This window comes from Trichomycterus rosablanca, chromosome 5 (genome assembly GCF_030014385.1).
Source record: "Trichomycterus rosablanca isolate fTriRos1 chromosome 5, fTriRos1.hap1, whole genome shotgun sequence".
Taxonomy (NCBI): domain Eukaryota; kingdom Metazoa; phylum Chordata; class Actinopteri; order Siluriformes; family Trichomycteridae; genus Trichomycterus; species Trichomycterus rosablanca.
In genome coordinates this window covers 12,780,103-12,798,595 of record NC_085992.1, presented here as the reverse complement: position 1 = coordinate 12,798,595, position 18,493 = coordinate 12,780,103, and the positions used below count along the sequence as shown (strand labels likewise).

The 18,493-nt window shown below is 41.6% G+C and overlaps 1 protein-coding gene across 1 annotated transcript; it reads left to right on the top strand.

Moving 5' to 3' along the window:
- Positions 1 to 509: 509 nt before the first annotated feature.
- syt16 (synaptotagmin XVI) lies at positions 510 to 17,525 on the top strand (the record flags this gene model as incomplete). The annotated part of the gene is made up of 6 exons (XM_062995426.1): positions 510 to 702; positions 6,657 to 6,863; positions 11,765 to 12,078; positions 13,302 to 13,757; positions 13,860 to 14,043; positions 17,184 to 17,525. Coding segments are annotated over 6 exons (1,668 nt in total), but the record flags the coding sequence as incomplete, so codon positions are not given.
- Between the last annotated feature and the right edge of the window lie 968 nt (positions 17,526 to 18,493).

Below are 18,493 nucleotides of genomic sequence, written 5' to 3'. Positions count from 1 at the left end.
TCCAAACTAGGCAGCGCAGAGGGATTGAAGGAACAGGTACTTGTCAACTATGAGAAGTTGACACATCAACATGCTTCTGCACCTCCATGCCCCATTTGTTGGCCAAACTAGAGACACAGCTCCAAATGTGGAGCAGCTTTCTGGACGGCTGCCACCACAGTACAGTTAGCATCTTTCCAGCCAGTTCTTTCTCTAATTTAGTGTTTGGCAAATTCTAGCTAGAAGCTTTTAATCTTATTAAACACCTTTGGAATTAATTGGAACATTGATTGTAAACCAAGCCTTTTTTTTTTTTTTATTGAATACCCTCAAATTCCCAAGGACACTATAAAATCTTGTGAAATGCCTTACCAGTACAGTGGAGGCTGTTAGAGCTGGGCAACTCCACTTTACTACCCATGATTTTGGAATGGGATGCCCATCAAGCTCATGGACCAGTAATATTGACTGTTTAATTAGATACCAGTGGTGTGTTCACATTGTACAGTGGGGTTTGATCCTTGGCTTCTTGTGTCTCCCCTGTAGTAACACCCGAGGCCATCGGCTTCCTGTCCGCAGTGGGCATCTTCGTCATCTTGCTCACCATCCTCTTCCTCTTCATTAATAAGAAGCTGTGTTTTGCCAGAGTTGGAGGGCTGCCATGCTTCGAGCAGCGTGGTCATCGGAAACGCAAGGAGCGTTCCGGCATCCACCAGGGCCTGGGTGAGTACAATGTGTTTTTACATTCTGAATAACGTAGTCAGGGCACTTAGGTGCTGCTGCGGTAAAACACGCTAGCACACCAGAGCTGACATTGTGAACTGAACGGTTCGAAACACCCATCTGGCAGGCTGGATGCCTACACCGAACAAAGATTGGCTGTTGTTCAAGGGGGTACCGGACGGGACCTCATAACTGATGCAATTACAACCTCTACTGGCTGATTGATGGGCTTGCACAGAGACGAGGAGTAATGCGTTAATCAGGGTGTGGCTCTCTGTACAAAAAACTGATCAATATATGAACTCGCCTCGTGCAGGTGAAAAGATGTAGTCGGCTACTGCACACGTGTCGGAGGGGGCGTTTGCCAGTCTTGGCTCTCCTCAACCATGGTGGAGATCAACATCAGTAGAGAGGAAGTGTAATGCAATGGGGTAATTAAATACAACTAAATTGGGAGGAAAATTGGGAAAAATGTAAAAACAAAAAAAAAGAACCTGGTCCTATCCAAATTCCAACTGAAACATTTGGGCTTAGATACTAGCATCTGTGCAGCGCACAATAAAATGTATTGCAAAAAGTATGTAGACACCCCTTCCGATTACTAAGTGCAGGTCTTGTGGCCACACCCTTAGCTAACAGGTGTTTAAACTTGATTATTTAAGAATAATAACATGCTTCAGTTTTGTGGGAAACACCCTTCCTGTTCCAGGATGTTATCGTGTGTACAAAGCAAGGTTTGCGTAGAGCCCTGACCTCAACCTTACAGAACATGTTAAGGATTAATTGAAATGTCAGGACTTCTTGTCCAACGCGAGTACCTGACTACATAAATGATCCTTCAACTAAGTGGTTCATTACCACAAACATGCTCCAAAATGTTGGGAAAAGCCTTCCCAAGAGATTGGAGGCTGTTATGGTTGCAAAGAGGAGGACTCAAATCAAATCAATGCCAGTTCTTTTGGTGGCCTAATAATATGGTGCTCATGGCACTATATTGGATAAGTATTGGAAAATGAAAAATACATTCACATTCTTCTGCCATTCTAGTTCTATCACATCTTCCACAACCCTGATTATGCAATCACCCTGGGCAGCTGTTGGGCAGTGCCAGCTTCAATGATATCTCACTTACATACACATAGTGTGGAAACCTGAAACTCTGTTAATAGTTTTAGAGCAGCCCATAGATAACGTTTACTCATTAAACTGTGTTAGGTTAAAAAGAGGGTGGTGCCCTGCTCTGGTATTTCTGCTCTGAGCACCTCCCAATGCAAACACCAGCTAGTCCCAGTCTAGAGTCAGTCTGTCACTGTGTGTATTACGTTAGTAGGTACCTAAACTTCATCTAATACCATCTTGGAACAAGGATACCACACCACCAATAATTTACTGAAGTGTTTATCAGTTTACTTTGTGGTTCTTTGGGCTGTGGTTTTTAATAGGCACCTCTGGACGGTGGCTTAATAGAGGGATTCAATACATACTTGTATGTACTTTGAAAAACGACTGTTCCAGGAACTTGGGACTATGAGGACAACTCAGTGGCTTCTGTCTCATTGACTTCACCTCTCGTTTCATCATTCTCTTCAATGATTCTTTGGGGTGGATTTATTCTGGGAACGATAGGACTGTTCTAGGTGCTGTTGGAAGGCGATTTACGTGACTGTAGATCTTTGAGGATTCTTCAGACTTTTTCAACATTTTCCTGCAATTTTAGGACAACATTGAAACATTTGCACCATCCATCAATATTATTTTCCTTCATCAATAAGATTCCTGGACTTTTTGGTTTGCTGAGGACAAAAATGTCAGTGGCACCAACGGAAATTGGTTATAATAGCCACCTTAATTAGGTCATAAATAGACAGTGCAGGCGTGTGAACATTCTCAAGATCTTTGGACTATAGTCTTTTAATGTTTTGTAGAATTTTGGTCTTCCAAGTGTGGTTGAGGAAAAGAATATATGGTACTTAGAACCTTTAGACACTTTCTAAAGATCTTTGTACTCCTTTTGAGTGGTTCTCCAGGAACTCCAGTAGATTATGAGTATATACCTATTTATCACATCACCTTTAATCTTTTATGAGGTGGTTAAATAGCAGTTATGAGCAGATATTTCTGAAGATCTTCTTACTACTTCTAGAAGTTTAGGACTACCTGTGTATCCCCACATTATCCTTTGATTTTGCCTACATTATCAAGTTTCTGGAACCCTTCGTTATTGAAAAGGTCAAAATTGCAGGTAGAATGATAGAAAATTGCTTGTAATTGGTACTTTTGGCAGGTCACTGGACAGCAGGCGTCTTCTGGAAAGCTTTGTCTTTGGACCTGGAACACTCCTGAATCTTTAGTTTGCTCAAGGCTTGATTAGAGTATTTTAATTTGTCAAGTGTGGATTACAATGGCTGATTCACCTCCATCAGCATTTTCCACTTGGTTCTCCCAGCTCTCAGACTCTATAAAACACTCATTCATCAGTGTCGGCCCCAAACAGACTTCGGACGTTAAGCCTGAGGTCCTTGAGGTAACTGGCTCTCAGGTGGAGGACTCATCGATAAGCTCTGAGGAGAATCCTCAGGTCCTGCATGGCGAGCTGGCTTTACAAGACCTAGTGGAGTCGTTACCTGATCGTTTAACTCCAATTGAGGAGGTGGAGAGCAGGCGTAGCAATGCAGGATCACGTCTGTCAACTACTGGTAATGGAATCTCTTAGTGTCTGGCTAGGTCTTACAGTTGAGGTCAAAACTTTACATACACGAGTAGAGAACATGTATGCCAGTTTGGGTGGCAGTTTTGGGATTTCAGTGATTTCTGCTACTGTTGTTTTCTGTGACTGAATAAAGACAAATTTCTTTCATAAGGTTATTGTAGGATTTATGAAGATCTGATGGGTCAAAAATATACATACAGCCTAAATATAGAGGATTAATTTGATGATGTTGAAGCCGCTCAAACACCCTAGCACACCAGAGCTGGGATTTCGAACACATCGTATCGAATCTCAGCTCTGCCATCCGGCTGGGCTGGGCGGCTGCATGAACAACAATTGGCTGTTGTTCATAGGGTAGGATAAGTCGGACCGTGTTCCTCATAACTGAGCGAATTACGACCTCTGCTGGCTGGTTGATGGCATCTGCACAGAGTCGAGGAATAATGTTGATCAGGGTGTGGCTGTCCGTGGACAGTGAGTGGACACAGTATTTAACAACTCAAGCAGTGCTGCTGTGTCTGATCCACTCATACCAGCACAACACACACTAACACACCACCACCATGTCCATGTCACTGCAGTGCTGAGAATGATCCACCACCTAAATAATACCTGCTCTGTGGTGGTCCTGTGGGGGTCCTGACCATTGAAGAACAGGGTGAAAGCAGGCTAAAAAAAGTATGTAGAGAAACAGATGGACTACAGTCAGTAATTGTAGAACTACAAAGTGCTTCTATATGGTAAGTGGAGCTGATAAAATGGACAGTGAGTGTAGAAACAAGGAGGTGGTTTTAATGTTATGGTTGATCGGTGTATATCGTAAAATGTAGAGCAACGAGCTGGCCTAGTCTGGGTGATGATCTTTTGGGTGGTGAGGTGGCACACTCACACATTGTGTATACCTGGGTTTGATCCTTGTTTCAGCATGTAGAAGGTGGATTGGCTGCTCTAAAATAAAGTGTAAATATGTACATTTGTGAGGTTTTTATTAGGTGCTGGAACAGCACGACTCTAGCCAGGATAAATCATTTGAAAAAAAAAAGGTGATGTTTGTGTGTGCATGTGTGGGTGTGTGCATATGTGTGTGCATGTATGAGTGTGTATGTTTACTTTGCCCGCTGTGTTTCGGGCTATAATGAGTAAACCGATATTCAGAGAGTACAACTGCTGTCAAAGAGCAAACAGTGCACACGCCCGCACAGTGTAGTGTATCTCACACTTAAACTGATGGCTAGATGGACGATATTGTTACGTTTTACCTCTTGCAAATGACGTAGGATTGTGCAATAAAGTGAAAATCTTTGGGCAATTAATGCCAGTTGGTTTTGCTTTAATTTTCTACCTCCCAAAACCAGATGTAAATCATCCAGAGCCTAATGTTGCTAAATTAAATCCGTGCTTCCCAAAGTGGGTAGTATGGTACCCTGGGATACTATTATGTCTGTAGCCTGTGTACAAAGCAAGATCCATGAAGAGATGGTTTGGTGCCTTTGGTGTGGAGGCACTACAGTGACCCTCACAGAGCCCTTGACCCAACCACCGGGCATTTGTTGAAAACCATGCCTATTTGCGACTGACTGACTGACAAATGCTTTTTTGACAGAATGGGCATCAGTTCTGTTTCAAAGCCCTCTCAAAAGAGTGGACGCTGTTATATCAAGGAAGGGTTACTCTCTATTAATGCCCATGTTTTTGGAACATGACGTCTAAATAGCTGATGGTCAAGTGTCCACATATATAGTACTCAGGGATAATAGCTGGTAGTACATAGAGATCTGACATGTACTATTTGTTCAATAATGCAAAAATATTATACGAAATGTCAAAAACCTTGTTCGTCAGTCACTTAATAGGTGCTTGATGTGAAGCAGGGTTGCCATGTTAACCGAACGTAAGTATGGGTATAAAGGGAAGGATGTAGGACACAACACTTCAGCTTAAGCAAAGAGTAACCATGACAACCGCTGCTGCTCAGTGAAGAACTATTTAGGGTCGTTGAGTTGGTTTGATTTGGGAGATGTGTGTGTGATGTGTCTTAGTATCACTACTGCAGCAGAAATACTGGCACCATGTGTGTACGGTTGCAAGAACTTTTTTGGGGATTTTCTGCAATACAGTACACCCTTGACTTACGAATTTAATTGGTTCTGAAGGGCTGTTCTTAAGTCAAAATGTTCGTTAGTTAAACCTATTTTTCCCATAAGAAATAATGTAAACAGAATTAATTCATGCCAGACCTCCCAAACCACCCCCTTACCTAACCTCTCTAATGTCTTAAATTGTCTTTTTTTTTTGTTATAAATACAAGTATATTATCCCTTAAATCTTAAATTATAGAGCAGACATTCTTGTAATAAACAATAATAAACAACAATACACAGTAGTACTGTACATAAAACAACACACATCACATTTCAGTACAGTACGTGTGCTGTACCATACACCATAATACATTTCCTTCTTTTTATATAAAATGTATCTACCAGAAACAACAATAACTCTCTTATTTCTCTATTATTTCCTTCTTTATTTCAATAGTATTGTATTTTGTAGGTGTAATTGCACGAAAGAAAGAATACTTTACTGAGCCGAATTCCTTCTTCTCTCTCACTCACTGTCCCCTCTGTCTGATACACAGTGACAGCTACTGGCAGGAGTAATTATACAACAACAAATAGCATTAGCATTAGTTTTATTTTCTCACCACTACGCTTTCTCTGCACATTCTTCGAATGTTCGCTCACTGTATATATATATATAGAGAGAGAGACGGTCGGAGTGAACATGTTTGTGACGTCATGTGTTTTGCAAATTTCGGTTCGTAATCTGAAATTTGTTCGCACGTTAAGTTGAAAAAGGTTGTTCGTAACTCGAAATGTTCGTATGGTAAACCGTTCGTAACTCAAGGGTCTACTGTATTTACAATATTAACATGTGTTCTGACATCCTTCTACATCATAGTGCAAACTCTGATTCCAGAAACGTTGAAACAAAGATAAAATCATGAATAGCCTAGCCAGACAGAGGTGCACTTATCAGTGTGCTCTCTGTGCCCGTCCTAAGCCCTGATAAAATGAATAGGGTTGTGTCAAGAAGTGCATGTAGTGTAAAAACAATGTCAAATCAAGCATGTATTGACCCCTAAATACAGGAGCAGGTGAAAAAAACAAATGGCAAACAAATTAAGCTCTGTACAATGACTCGGTCATTTCAAATCAAGTGTTCTCTGTGTGTGTATTTACAGTGAACAGTTATGGAGATGATGGCGAGATCTCCAGCTCGGACAGTGAGGAGGAGATTGTGAAGCGATTCGAGATCTCCGTCTCCCGCTCACAGAGTTTTAATTCCAATGTCTTAGAGGCAGCTACCCAGAGTGCACCGGGGAAACAGCAGAAGTTTGAACGACTGCGTCCTGAGCAGGAGGAGAGCACCGAGCCTTCGGACTGTGAAGGTTTGTATCCTTTAGCTTTACAAACTAACTACATATACACATTATACAGTCAGAAATAGCTGGTAGATACATGAAGCTGTGGTGTGAAGGCATCAAAAAGGCTTGAGAATTAAACTCAGATGCAAGAATATTCATTCATTCAATCATTATCTGTAACTGCTTTATTCTGGTAAGGATTGCATTTACATTAATAGTGTTTAGTGTTTAGCAGGTGCTTTTATTGAAAGCAACTTACAGTTATGACTGAATACCATACAAGCAATTGAGGGGCTCAACAGTGAATCCCATAAACACAGGACATGGTGGATACACAGGTCAGGGCACCAATTCATCTCAGGCCATCACAGTCACTTATTCATTCACAATTACTCACACAGTTAGGCAATTTAGAGTAGCCAGTCCACTTATTGCCATGTTTAAATAACAGAGAACCAAAAATCTCAGAAAAAAACAAACTGACTCTGGCTAAACAAGCAGCCAGCTATTAACCCTGGGCTGTTGAGGTTGTGCAGCACCCACACTACCTGTTTATACATATAAATCCCACAGTCCCAGAAAAGAACATGTGGCCTCAGTAGCTGTTGCTCCCAGTAAGGAGGTGTGGCCTCTGTTTGTGTTATTTCCAGTAATATAAGTAAAACAACCTGTCAGTTCTAGTAAAGGAGGTGTGGCCTCTGTTTGTGTTATTTCCAGTAATATAAGTAAAACAACCTGTCAGTCTTAGTGAAGGAGGTGTAACCTCTGTGCCTGTCAGTCTTAGTGAAGGAGGTGTGACCTCTTTACCTGTTAGTCTTAGTGAAGGAGGTGTGGCCTCTGTGCCTGTCAGTCTTAGTGAAGGAGGTGTGACCTCTTTACCTGTTAGTCTTAGTGAAGGAGGTGTAACCTCTGTGCCTGTCAGTTCTAGTAAAGGAGGTGTGGCCTCTGCACCTGTCAGTTCTAGTAAAGGAGGTGTGACCTCTGTGCCTGTCAGTTCTAGTAAAGGAGGTGTGGCATCTGTGCCTGTCAGTCTTAGTGAGGGAGGTGTGGCCTCTGTGCTTGTCACTTGAATTAAAGGAGGTGTGGCCTCTGTGCCTGTCAGTTCTAGTAAAGGAGGTGTGGCCTTTGTGCCTGTCAGTCTTAGTGAAGGAGGTGTGGCCTCTGTGCCTGTCAGTCTTAGTGAAGGAGGTGTGACCTCTTTACCTGTTAGTCTTAGTGAAGGAGGTGTAACCTCTGTGCCTGTCAGTTCTAGTAAAGGAGGTGTGGCCTCTGCACCTGTCAGTTCTAGTAAAGTAGGTGTGACCTCTGTGCCTGTCAGTTCTAGTAAAGGAGGTGTGGCATCTGTGCCTGTCAGTCTTAGTGAGGGAGGTGTGGCCTCTGTGCTTGTCACTTGAATTAAAGGAGGTGTGGCCTCTGTGCCTGTCAGTTCTAGTAAAGGAGGTGTGGCCTTTGTGCCTGTCAGTCTTAGTAAAGGAGGTGTGGCCTCTGTGCTTGTCACTTGAATTAAAGGAGGTGTGGCCTCTGTGCCTGTCAGTTCTAGTAAAGGAGGTGTGGCCTCTGTGCCTGTCAGTTCTAGTAAAGGAGGTGTGGCCTTTGTGCCTGTCAGTCTTAGTGAAGGAGGTGTGGCCTCTGTGCTTGTCACTTGAATTAAAGGAGGTGTGGCCTCTGTGGCTGTCAGTTCTAGTAAAAGAGGTGTGGCCTTTGTGCCTGTCAGTCTTAGTGAAGGAGGTGTGGCCTTTGTGCTTGTCACTTGAATTAAAGGAGGTGTGACCTCTGTGGCTGTCAGTCTTAGTGAAGGAGGTGTGGCCTCTGTGCTTGTCACTTGAATTAAAGGAGGTGTGGCCTCTGTGCCTGTCAGTTCTAGTAAAAGAGGTGTGGCCTTTGTGCCTGTCAGTCTTAGTGAAGGAGGTGTGGCCTTTGTGCTTGTCACTTGAATTAAAGGAGGTGTGACCTCTGTGCCTGTCAGTCTTAGTGAGGGAGGTGTGGCCTCTGTGCCTGTCAGTCTTAGTGAGGGAGGTGTGGCCTCTGTGCCTGTCAGTGTAAATGAAGTTGTAGCCTCTGTATTTGCCAGTCCAAATAAAAGAGGAGTGCAATCTGAGCCTGCCAGTCTTACTGAAGGAGGTGTGGCCTCTGTGACTGTAAGTCTTAGTGAAGGAGGTGTGGTCTCTGTGCCAAACCAGCATAGCTGCTGTACCCATTAGTTCAGGTTTTAGAAGCTTTAAGCCACCAAGAGATACACGACTCTAGTTTTGGGCCTTTAGTCTATGTGGCAGCTATTTGCCAGCGCTTTCTACATCTCATTTTAATGTAACTATCCAGATCAGAGCGTTCCCAAAAGCCTTGTTCTTGTTGTTGCATGTCTGTATAAACGTTCTTGTAAGTATTTATGTTTATTTTTGAAGTTGGCGTCCTGGTTTCCCATGTAGACCACATCTGTTTAATTCATTCGGGATATCTGAGTCACACACACTGACCATGCTTATGTTATAATGTCTGTTTATCTAATGATGTTGACCTGATCTTCTTGGAAAAGTCCTTCAGCATGGTTTGCACATGGATTCAATTTGGCGGGGCAGCTTGTTTGTTGTGGGTAGCTATTCAAGCCATCAAATTTTCTTCATAAGTTAAAAGTGAGTTTCCTGTTGTGCGCTTTCTGGAACTAGTCAGAATTCTTTCATGTTGGGAGAGGGGTTCAGAGGTGTATAAGATAAATCACATTCCAACTATTTGGGTAGGGCTCTTTTCTAGACTTTGATAAGGCTCCTTTGTAGATTTGTCAAATAAAAGATTTTTACAAATCTACTCTAATTAAATATATAATAATATTACTATTAAACAAAAAGTTAAAATAATAAATAAAATAGATGTACTGAGCAGCCACATGAACAACGATTGGCCTGACTGATTGATGCCGCCTGCACAGAGATGGGAAAAGAGTGTGGTCAGGGTGTGTCTCTCCGTACACAGTGCTGATCCACATCGCACGCGTCAAAGTGTAGGTGACAAGATGCATACGGCTGCTGCCCACGTGTCGGAGGGGGCGTGTGTTAGCTTCGTTCTCCTCAATCAGAGCGGGGATCGGCATTAATGGAGAGGAAGCATGAGGAAGCAATCGGGCAATTGGACGCGCTAAAAGGGAGAAAAATGCATAAACAAAATATAAAAAAAGAAGTATTAGCATGTGTGCATTAGCTTGACTTTTCCCCCACTAAAGCCTCGGCCTCACCTGATTAGCGCCGATAGGTTTCTCTGGTTTGTTATTTTATCACAGAGGCTCATGTTATTTCTTGGAACTTTTGGTCATGGTTGCTATGTTTCTATTCCCATGGTGACGCAGATCTTAGGTTGTCACGGTAACAGAGCATCTCCTCCTGCTGATCAAATGGAACATTTTGTTCTTTTAAAGAGGGCCCATTCATAAAAACATGACCGGGTCATTTAGTCAGTTTCCTCACAGGCCGAAACGATATATATTTTTATCATGTCTACCTCGTATGATCTCTAATTTCATAATACAAGTACTAACATGACATTTGCAGATATACTTCCTGTGTTATTAGACATAATTACGCTACAATACAGAAATAAAGGATTTAGTTTGGCTATTAATGAAAGTGATTACATTTTATGATCCCCATAACAACTTTAAATAATTAATTTGCAAGATCCAATAGTAAAAAGAGTTGATTCAGCAGATTAAATAACAATATAATTTATTATAATACACACATTGGATTTCAATCAATTTTAATATGTAAAAAGCCAATAATATTACATTAAATAATTGCAGTTGTAGGGACTCGGTTGACGCAGCAGTCTGTTCGAACACGAACCGGCCGACTAGGTGTCTACACAGAAATGATTGGCTATGTGTAAGTGGGTGGCAGAGCAGGTATTATTTAGGTGGTGGATCATTCTCAGCACTGCAGTGACACTGACATGGTGGTGGTGTGTTAGTGTATGTTGTGCTGGTATGAGAGGATCAGACACAGCAGCGCTGCTGGAGTTTTTAAATACTGTGTCCACTCACTGTCCACTCTATTAGACACTCCTACCTGGTTGGTCCACCTTGTAGATGTAAAATCAGAGACGATCGCTCATCTATTGCTGCTGTTTGAGTTGGTCATCTTCGAGACCTTCATCAGTGGTCACAGAACACTGCCCACGGGGCGCTGTTGGCTGGATATTTTTGGTTGGTGGACTTTTCTCAGTCCAGCAGTGACAGTGAGGTGTTTAAAAACTCCATCAGCATTGCTGTGTCTCATCCACTCATACCAGCACAAAACACACTAACACACCACCACCATGTCAGTGTCACTGCAGTGCTGAGAATGATCCACCACTCAAATAATACCTGCTCTGTAGTGGTCCTGGGAGAGTCCTGACCATTAAAGAACAGCATGAAAGGGGGCTAACAAAGCATGCAGAGAAACAGAGGGACTACAGTTAGTAATTGTAGAACTACAAAGTGCTTATATGGTAAGTGGAGCTGATAAAATGGACAGTGAACTTAGAAACAAGGAGGTGGCTTGAATGTTATGGCTGATCAGTACATGTTCGATAATAACTGAATTAATACATTTAATAATAATAATAATAATACATTACAAAATGTTACAAATATTTTCAATAAAAATTATCATAAAAATAAAAATGTAAAATAATAATTATCAAATATAGTAAAATATATAACAAATCTACTCTAATAAAAATATATAATAATATTATATTAAACAAAAAGTTAAGTTTATCTGAAAAACGTGAGAATGCAGCAATATTTACTTGATTTAATAGATGAATTAATTAATTAATTAGTATTTTATAGTATTATTATTATTATTATTAATAATAACAACAACAACAATAATAACAATAATAATAATAATATTTCATTTCTTTTATTTGTATGGATTTTCTTCCTGTAGATGCTGATAGAGTTAGCCAGAACAGTTTTCGAGACCCACTCACTGAACAAAGAGACCCTCTGACTGAAGCACTATTCCAGCAAGGCCTCAGTACCGCTGATACTTCATCGGTCAAAGGCGGTATGGTCACCGCAGGTTCTCAGGACATCCGCAGCGAGTCAGAGAGGCTCCCAAGAGGACAGAGGAGTCGTCCAGGAAGCACAGGGCGCCAAACCCCTCTCTCCACTCTCAGCTCAGAGACAGATATGGCACTGGATAATCCTGGATTTGACATCAACGAGGGTACAGATAGTTCCTCTACCTACAGCCCTGAGGTACGTAAGAGTGTGTAAAAAATGAGTCATTTACAAATGTTCCAGAATACAGCGGATCCACTTTCATTTCTACTCAGTGTGGAACTCATCTAAACTTTTTTGAGTGACTAAAACTGATTTACTGATCAAACACTACTACTATTATAGCCACAATTAATTAATTAGCCAAATCCACAATATTTTAGCTCACAGATGTTATAGAAGCATTTATTTTATTTTATTTAAGCTGCAAACCCAAATCTTTCTGGGTGACAACATTGATTTTGATCTGTATATAAATAATTTCCATTATTTGTTTTTATTTCTGCTGTTTGAACACTAACCTAAAGTATTTATAGTGACATTGATTACCAGTCACTTTAACAAAAGCACTTTTTAGCTATTTTTAGCAACAATCTTTTTCTTTCCGGGTTGTTTTCAACCACCTGAAATATTTTTAGATGACATAGATGATAATTACATTATATATACATAAATAAATACATTTAATCACTATAATTTTTATTAATAGTATTTATTTTTAGCCACAACACAAGATATTTCATGTTGCATGAACCATTTTAGCAACATTACTCAATTACTCAAATACCTCAAAATGTTTTGTATAGGCTGCTCAGATTGCGCAGCAGTAAAAACACACGCTGGAACCAGAGCTGGGGATCTCGAATACATCATATCGAGTCTCAGCTCTGCCTGCCGGCTGGGCTGAGAAGCCACATGAACAACGATTGGCCTGTTGTTCAGATAGGGGTGGGATATTAAAGCCGGATAGGAACTCTCTCATAACTAATGCAATTATGACCTCTGCTGGCTGATTGATGGCACCTGCACAGAGACGGGAAGAGTGCTGTCAGGGTGTGTCTCTCTGTACACAGTGCTGATCCGCATTGCACTCGTCAAAGTGTAGGTGACAAGATGCATACAGCTGCTGCCCACGTGTCGGAGGGGGCGTGGGTTAGCTTCGTTCTTCTTAATCAGAGCGGGGATCGGCATTGGTGGAGAGGAAGCATGACGCAATCAGGCAATTGGACGCGCTAAAAGAGAGAAAAAGGGAGAAAATGCATAAACAAAATATATATAAAAAATGTTTTGGATGTTTTGCATGATGTGCATTATTCTTTAGCCGAAATAAGTAGTGGTATTGAGTACATTCGGATTAAAAGGAAATTGTGTAGTTCTTTATGTTTTGTGTGTGTTCACAACCTGTTCTCTTCTCTCATTAGCATGATCAACAAGCAGCTAGTATGACTTCTGCGTACCACCCTCTAGATGGTTCACCCCACGCCCCTATCTCCAAATGTGGTGATCTCGTGGTCATTCTTGATTACCATCCTGACTCCTCAAAACTCCTGGTCAACGTGGTGACAGCACGGGACATACCGGATAAGGCACGAAGTGGTATGGACACTTGGCAGGTGCGTGTGCTGCTGCTTCCGGGCAAACGGCAGCGCTACAAGACGGCTGTGCAGAAGGGATCAGCTCCAAGGTTCGGCGAGACCTTTCGGTTCTCCCGACTCGAAGCGTCAGAGCTGAGCGTGGCAGCACTAAGGTTCCGCTTGTATGCGCTGGGGAAGATGAACCGGGAGAAGATGATGGGTGAAACCATCTACACTCTGGACAGACTCGGCACAGACCGGAGTGAAGTTACGCTGGTGCTAGAACCTCGCAGCAACCTGAAGGTATCTGTACCTGAGACACCAGGCATGGAGAGGGTGCAGAAAGTAGATACATTTATATTCGCCAGAGCTTTTCTTTTAATTGTTGTCGTTCTTCTTGTGTAGGCGCTCGACTCTCAGCTCTCTCTGGGTGTTCAAAATGAAAGTGCTTCATCTACTCAGTCGCTAGCTCATGGGGGAGTTCCTGAGCTGCTCATGGGTTTAGCCTACAATGCCACCACTGGTCGTCTCTCTGTTGAACTGATTAAGGGAAGCCACTTCCGCAACCTGGCACTCAACCGCCCCCCAGGTACAACCTTAGATACACAGCATAAAAGACATTGTTATGCATTTTGACCCTTTGTACCAGGCATCAATAATTTTGGTGGAAACATTGTGGTAAAATATTTGTTTTTTTTAACATTCAATTAGCAGTGAAACCTATCTCTATCATCTGACGCTTCAACCAAAATATCTAATGCAGTCGTGATTGATTGTGAATACTACTGTGCAAGCCGTAGCCTAGTGGTTAAGGTACTGGACTAGTAATCAGAAGGTCGCTGGTTCAAGCCCCACTACTGCCAGGTTGCTGCTGTTGGGCCCTTGAGCAAGGCCCTTAACCCTCAATTGCTCAGACTGTATACTGTAGCTGCAATGTAAGTCGCTTTGGATAAAGGCGTCTGCTAAATGCCAAAAATGTAAATGTAAATGTACTGAGTTATATAGGTAGCCAACATCAGCAAAAAGAAGAAACTTATCATTTAAGACTAAATTCCCTGATGTACAGATTCACTTTTTAGCTTTACCTTATGTTGCTGTCACTGATGGACTGAGAATAGTCCACCAACCAAAAATATATCCAGCCCTGTAGGCAGCGCCCTGTGTCCACTAATGAAGGTCTAGATGATGACCAACTCAAACAGCAAAAGAGCGATTGTCTCTGACTGTACATCTACAAAGTGGACCAACTAGGTAGGAGTGTCTAATAGAGTGGACAGTGAGTGGACACGGTATTTAAAAACTCCAGCAGTGCTGCTGTGTCTGATCCACTCATACCAGCACAACACACACTAACACACCACCACCATGTCAGTGTCACTGCAGTGCTGAGAATGATCCACCACCTAAATAATACCTACTCTGTGGTGGTCCTGACCATTAAGGAACAGGGTAAAAGCAGGCTTAAAAAGTATGCAGAGAAACAGATGGAACTACAAAGTGCTAGGAGTTGATAAAATGGACGTGTGTAGAAACAAGGAGGTGGTTTTAATATGGTTGATCGGTGTACATATATGCATATCGCACCTTGTATTGCAGATGAGGTGAATTGGAGACACTAAATTGTCCATGACTGTGTTTGATATTAAACTTGTGAACTGATGAATCTTGTGTGATGAGTAACTACCGTTTCTGTCATGAATGTAACCAAAGTGTATAGAACAGGATGTTAAAATCTGCTGAAGGAGCTGGTTTGAGCCCCTACTGTGCTTGAGGTCCAAGCATTGCTTAGGCAGATATACTTACTAAAGTGCTTCAGAACAGAAAACATTTTAATTCTTTTTATTTAAAAATATGTTCATACAAAACGTAAAATTCTGATCTATAGCACAATCGTCAGGCTGACGCATCAAACGCAATTAAAGAATAATATAATGTAACTGACAAAATTCAAATTACATTCAAAAGTGTATTAGTCAGCAAGCCATTGTTAAACGCTCAATTAATTAGTGGTTTCAGGTCTGATTAGTGGTTTCAGGTCTGACTCGCTTCCAGTTTCTCATGCATGTGATTGCCATGTTTGAAAATGCATATTGTGATAAAAGAAGGAAACTTGGTCAAAGTGGGTAGAATAGAGCAACTAGGCTAAACAATCAAACCCAAGCATGACATTATTTAAGAAATCCAACCAATTCAATATGAGGCTAATGTGCAGCACATGCTTGAACTCCTACAGATGTGCTATTCGTTCTTGTCTTTGTGAGTTTGTTCTTACAGTCTATCCTGTCAAGAATATTCATCCAGGGACGCGGTCCTTTCTTTGCATTTTTGGTATTGAGAAACAACCTTGTAGTATTTTCATGAAGTATTAAAGCAGTGCTTTCATTAAATTGAATACACTGAATTGAATCCAGTCGTCCTTGGGGGAGAAATTGCTTTGCCTCGATACAAATAAAAGCAGCAAAAGATAAGCGCACCAAAGTCGACGAGTACACACTGTCATTATGAGAGACATAGGAGAGAAGACAAATTGATACTACATTCCAAAAGTAGGTGGACACTACTTTTAATGAGTGAATTTGGCAATTTAAGCCTCACATAATGCATACGGTCATGTTTTATAGATAACCATTGGCATTAGAGCTTGTGCGTTTATCCATTCAGTCTACAGCAGTGTGTTGGTGCTAAATTGCTATAGACAATGTATGAGGATAAACTGGTGTTGGGTTGAACTGCTATAGGCTAAATAGACAGTTAAATAGGGATACACTGCTATAGGTTAAATGGACGCTGATAATATGATGCAGGATGAATGGACGGTGCCAAACTACAATAGGTTAAATAGGTGAGGCTGAACGTTAGGAATAGAATAAGTATAGTTATTAGCAGAATAAGTATGCACAAAATGCTGTGTGCTGCAATTGGCTAAAGGAATGGGGATAAACTGCTGTAGGTTAAATAGATAGAACTACAAACTACGGATCTTCAAAAAGTTTCCTCACTTTTATATTTTCATTGGAAACAGTGAGGGTGGGAGGAGTAGTAATTGGTCATTTCTGAGAGACTGAGAGAGAGCTTATAGTCTGGATTTAGCACCATCTGATTTCCACTTTTTTTGGATGCTCAAAAAAGCTTTAAGGGGAAAAAGATTTTCATGTGATGATGATGTGAAAGCAGCAGTGCCTCAGTGGCATTAAAAAGTTGGTACAACGCTGAGAAAAATGCATCGGAAGGTGATTATGTAGAAAAGTGATGTCATGCCGCTCAGGTAAGGCAGCGGTAAAAACACACGCTGGAACCAGAGCTGGGATCTCGAATACATCGTATCGAATCTCAGCTCTGCCTGCTGGCTATGGCTGAGCGGCCACACGAATGATTGTTCAGATATGGGCGGGACTAAGCCGGATGGGGTCTCTCTCCCATGACTGGTGCAATTACGACCACTGCTGCAATTGGACGTGAGAAAAAGGGGAGAAGATGCATAAAAAATTAACCAAAAGAAAAGTGATGTCATTTGTTTTTGAAATTCTTAATAAATATAGTTTAAAAAAAGTGTGGAAACTTTTTAAAGAACCCTGAATAGATAGGGATAATCTGCTGTAGGTTAAAACACCCATGCTTAAGCATTATATCCTCACAGCAGCAGAGCTGATTCTCCCACTCACCCTCAGTTACAGGCTAGTAAAAACTAGCGATGCATCCCTTAAATCTTCTTCGTTCTCTCTCTTGCAGATACCTTCGTAAAGCTGACCCTGCTCAACTCCGTGGGACAGGAGATCTCCCGATGTAAGACCTCACTGCGCCGTGGGCACCCCAACCCTGTATTTAAGGAGACGTTCGTCTTCCAGGTGGCGCTGTTCCAGCTCTCCGATGTCACGCTTATGGTGGCTGTGTACAACCGGCGCAACATGAAGCGCAAGGAGATGATCGGCTGGTTGTCGCTGGGTCAGAACAGCAGCGGTGAGGAGGAGGCACTGCACTGGCAGGACATGAAGGAGAGTGCCAACCAGCAGGTGTGCAGGTGGCACGCCCTGCTCGAGGCTTAAATGGATCATAAATGGATAAAAAAACCAATGCCTGAAACTGAATAAATCGGATGAATGTCTGTAGGATGAATAAATAAAGCCAAAGTGAGCCAAGTGGCTGAAAAGGTGGAACAACACGGATGAATGGGCAAGAATGAACTGCTGTAGGCTAAATAGCTGCCTATAGCATGTATCAAGGCAGAGGAATGATAAATTAGTGCACTAATTATTAAAATAATAAAATAATATATTTACCCTAAAACCCTTAGACAAATAAGGATGAAGCCTAAAACTAGCTAACTAACCACATGCCCACATAGTGCAAGGCCTTCTTTGGATAGATCTGTAGTTTGATTGCTAGCATTACCATGAAACCACCCAGGCAGATCTTTGTTTGCATATTTAAGTGTTGATCCCTCAGAGTTTGTCTTACATTAATGCCTCCGAGCTGTCATTTGTACAGGACACAATGTACACACAGACACAGCCAATCAGCATTAATGAGTATATTAGTATGCTCAGTGTTGCGAGATCAAACAGAATTCACAACTGCATGTTTATACTTGGGATCTAAATGAAGCATACAGCCAAATACATACTGAAGAAAGTCCACTTGTGGATCTTATGTTGCCTTTTTCATGTTTTAGTCTGTTTGAAATGTTTGATCAAGTTGAAAAATAATTTGTTAAGGTGGCATTCTTAAAATTGTTGGTGGTGTTTGTTAGAAAATGCATTAATGAGGTGATGCTGGTGTGTTTGTGGATAGATTTTATTTTTTTCTCATTAGTCGGAGCTCGCAAAACCATATTCCTACAGTGCTTGGAGTCATTGTTAAACGCTTAATTAATTTGCGGCTTCAGGTCTGATCCTAGCACTGAATTAGACTCACTTCCAGTTTTTCATGCATGTGTTTGCCATGTTTGAAAATGCGTATTGCGATAAAAGAAAGGAGGGAAACTTCTGTCTGAAGTTGGTAGAATAGAACAACTAGGTTAAACAATTCTGGCCGTGTTTGTT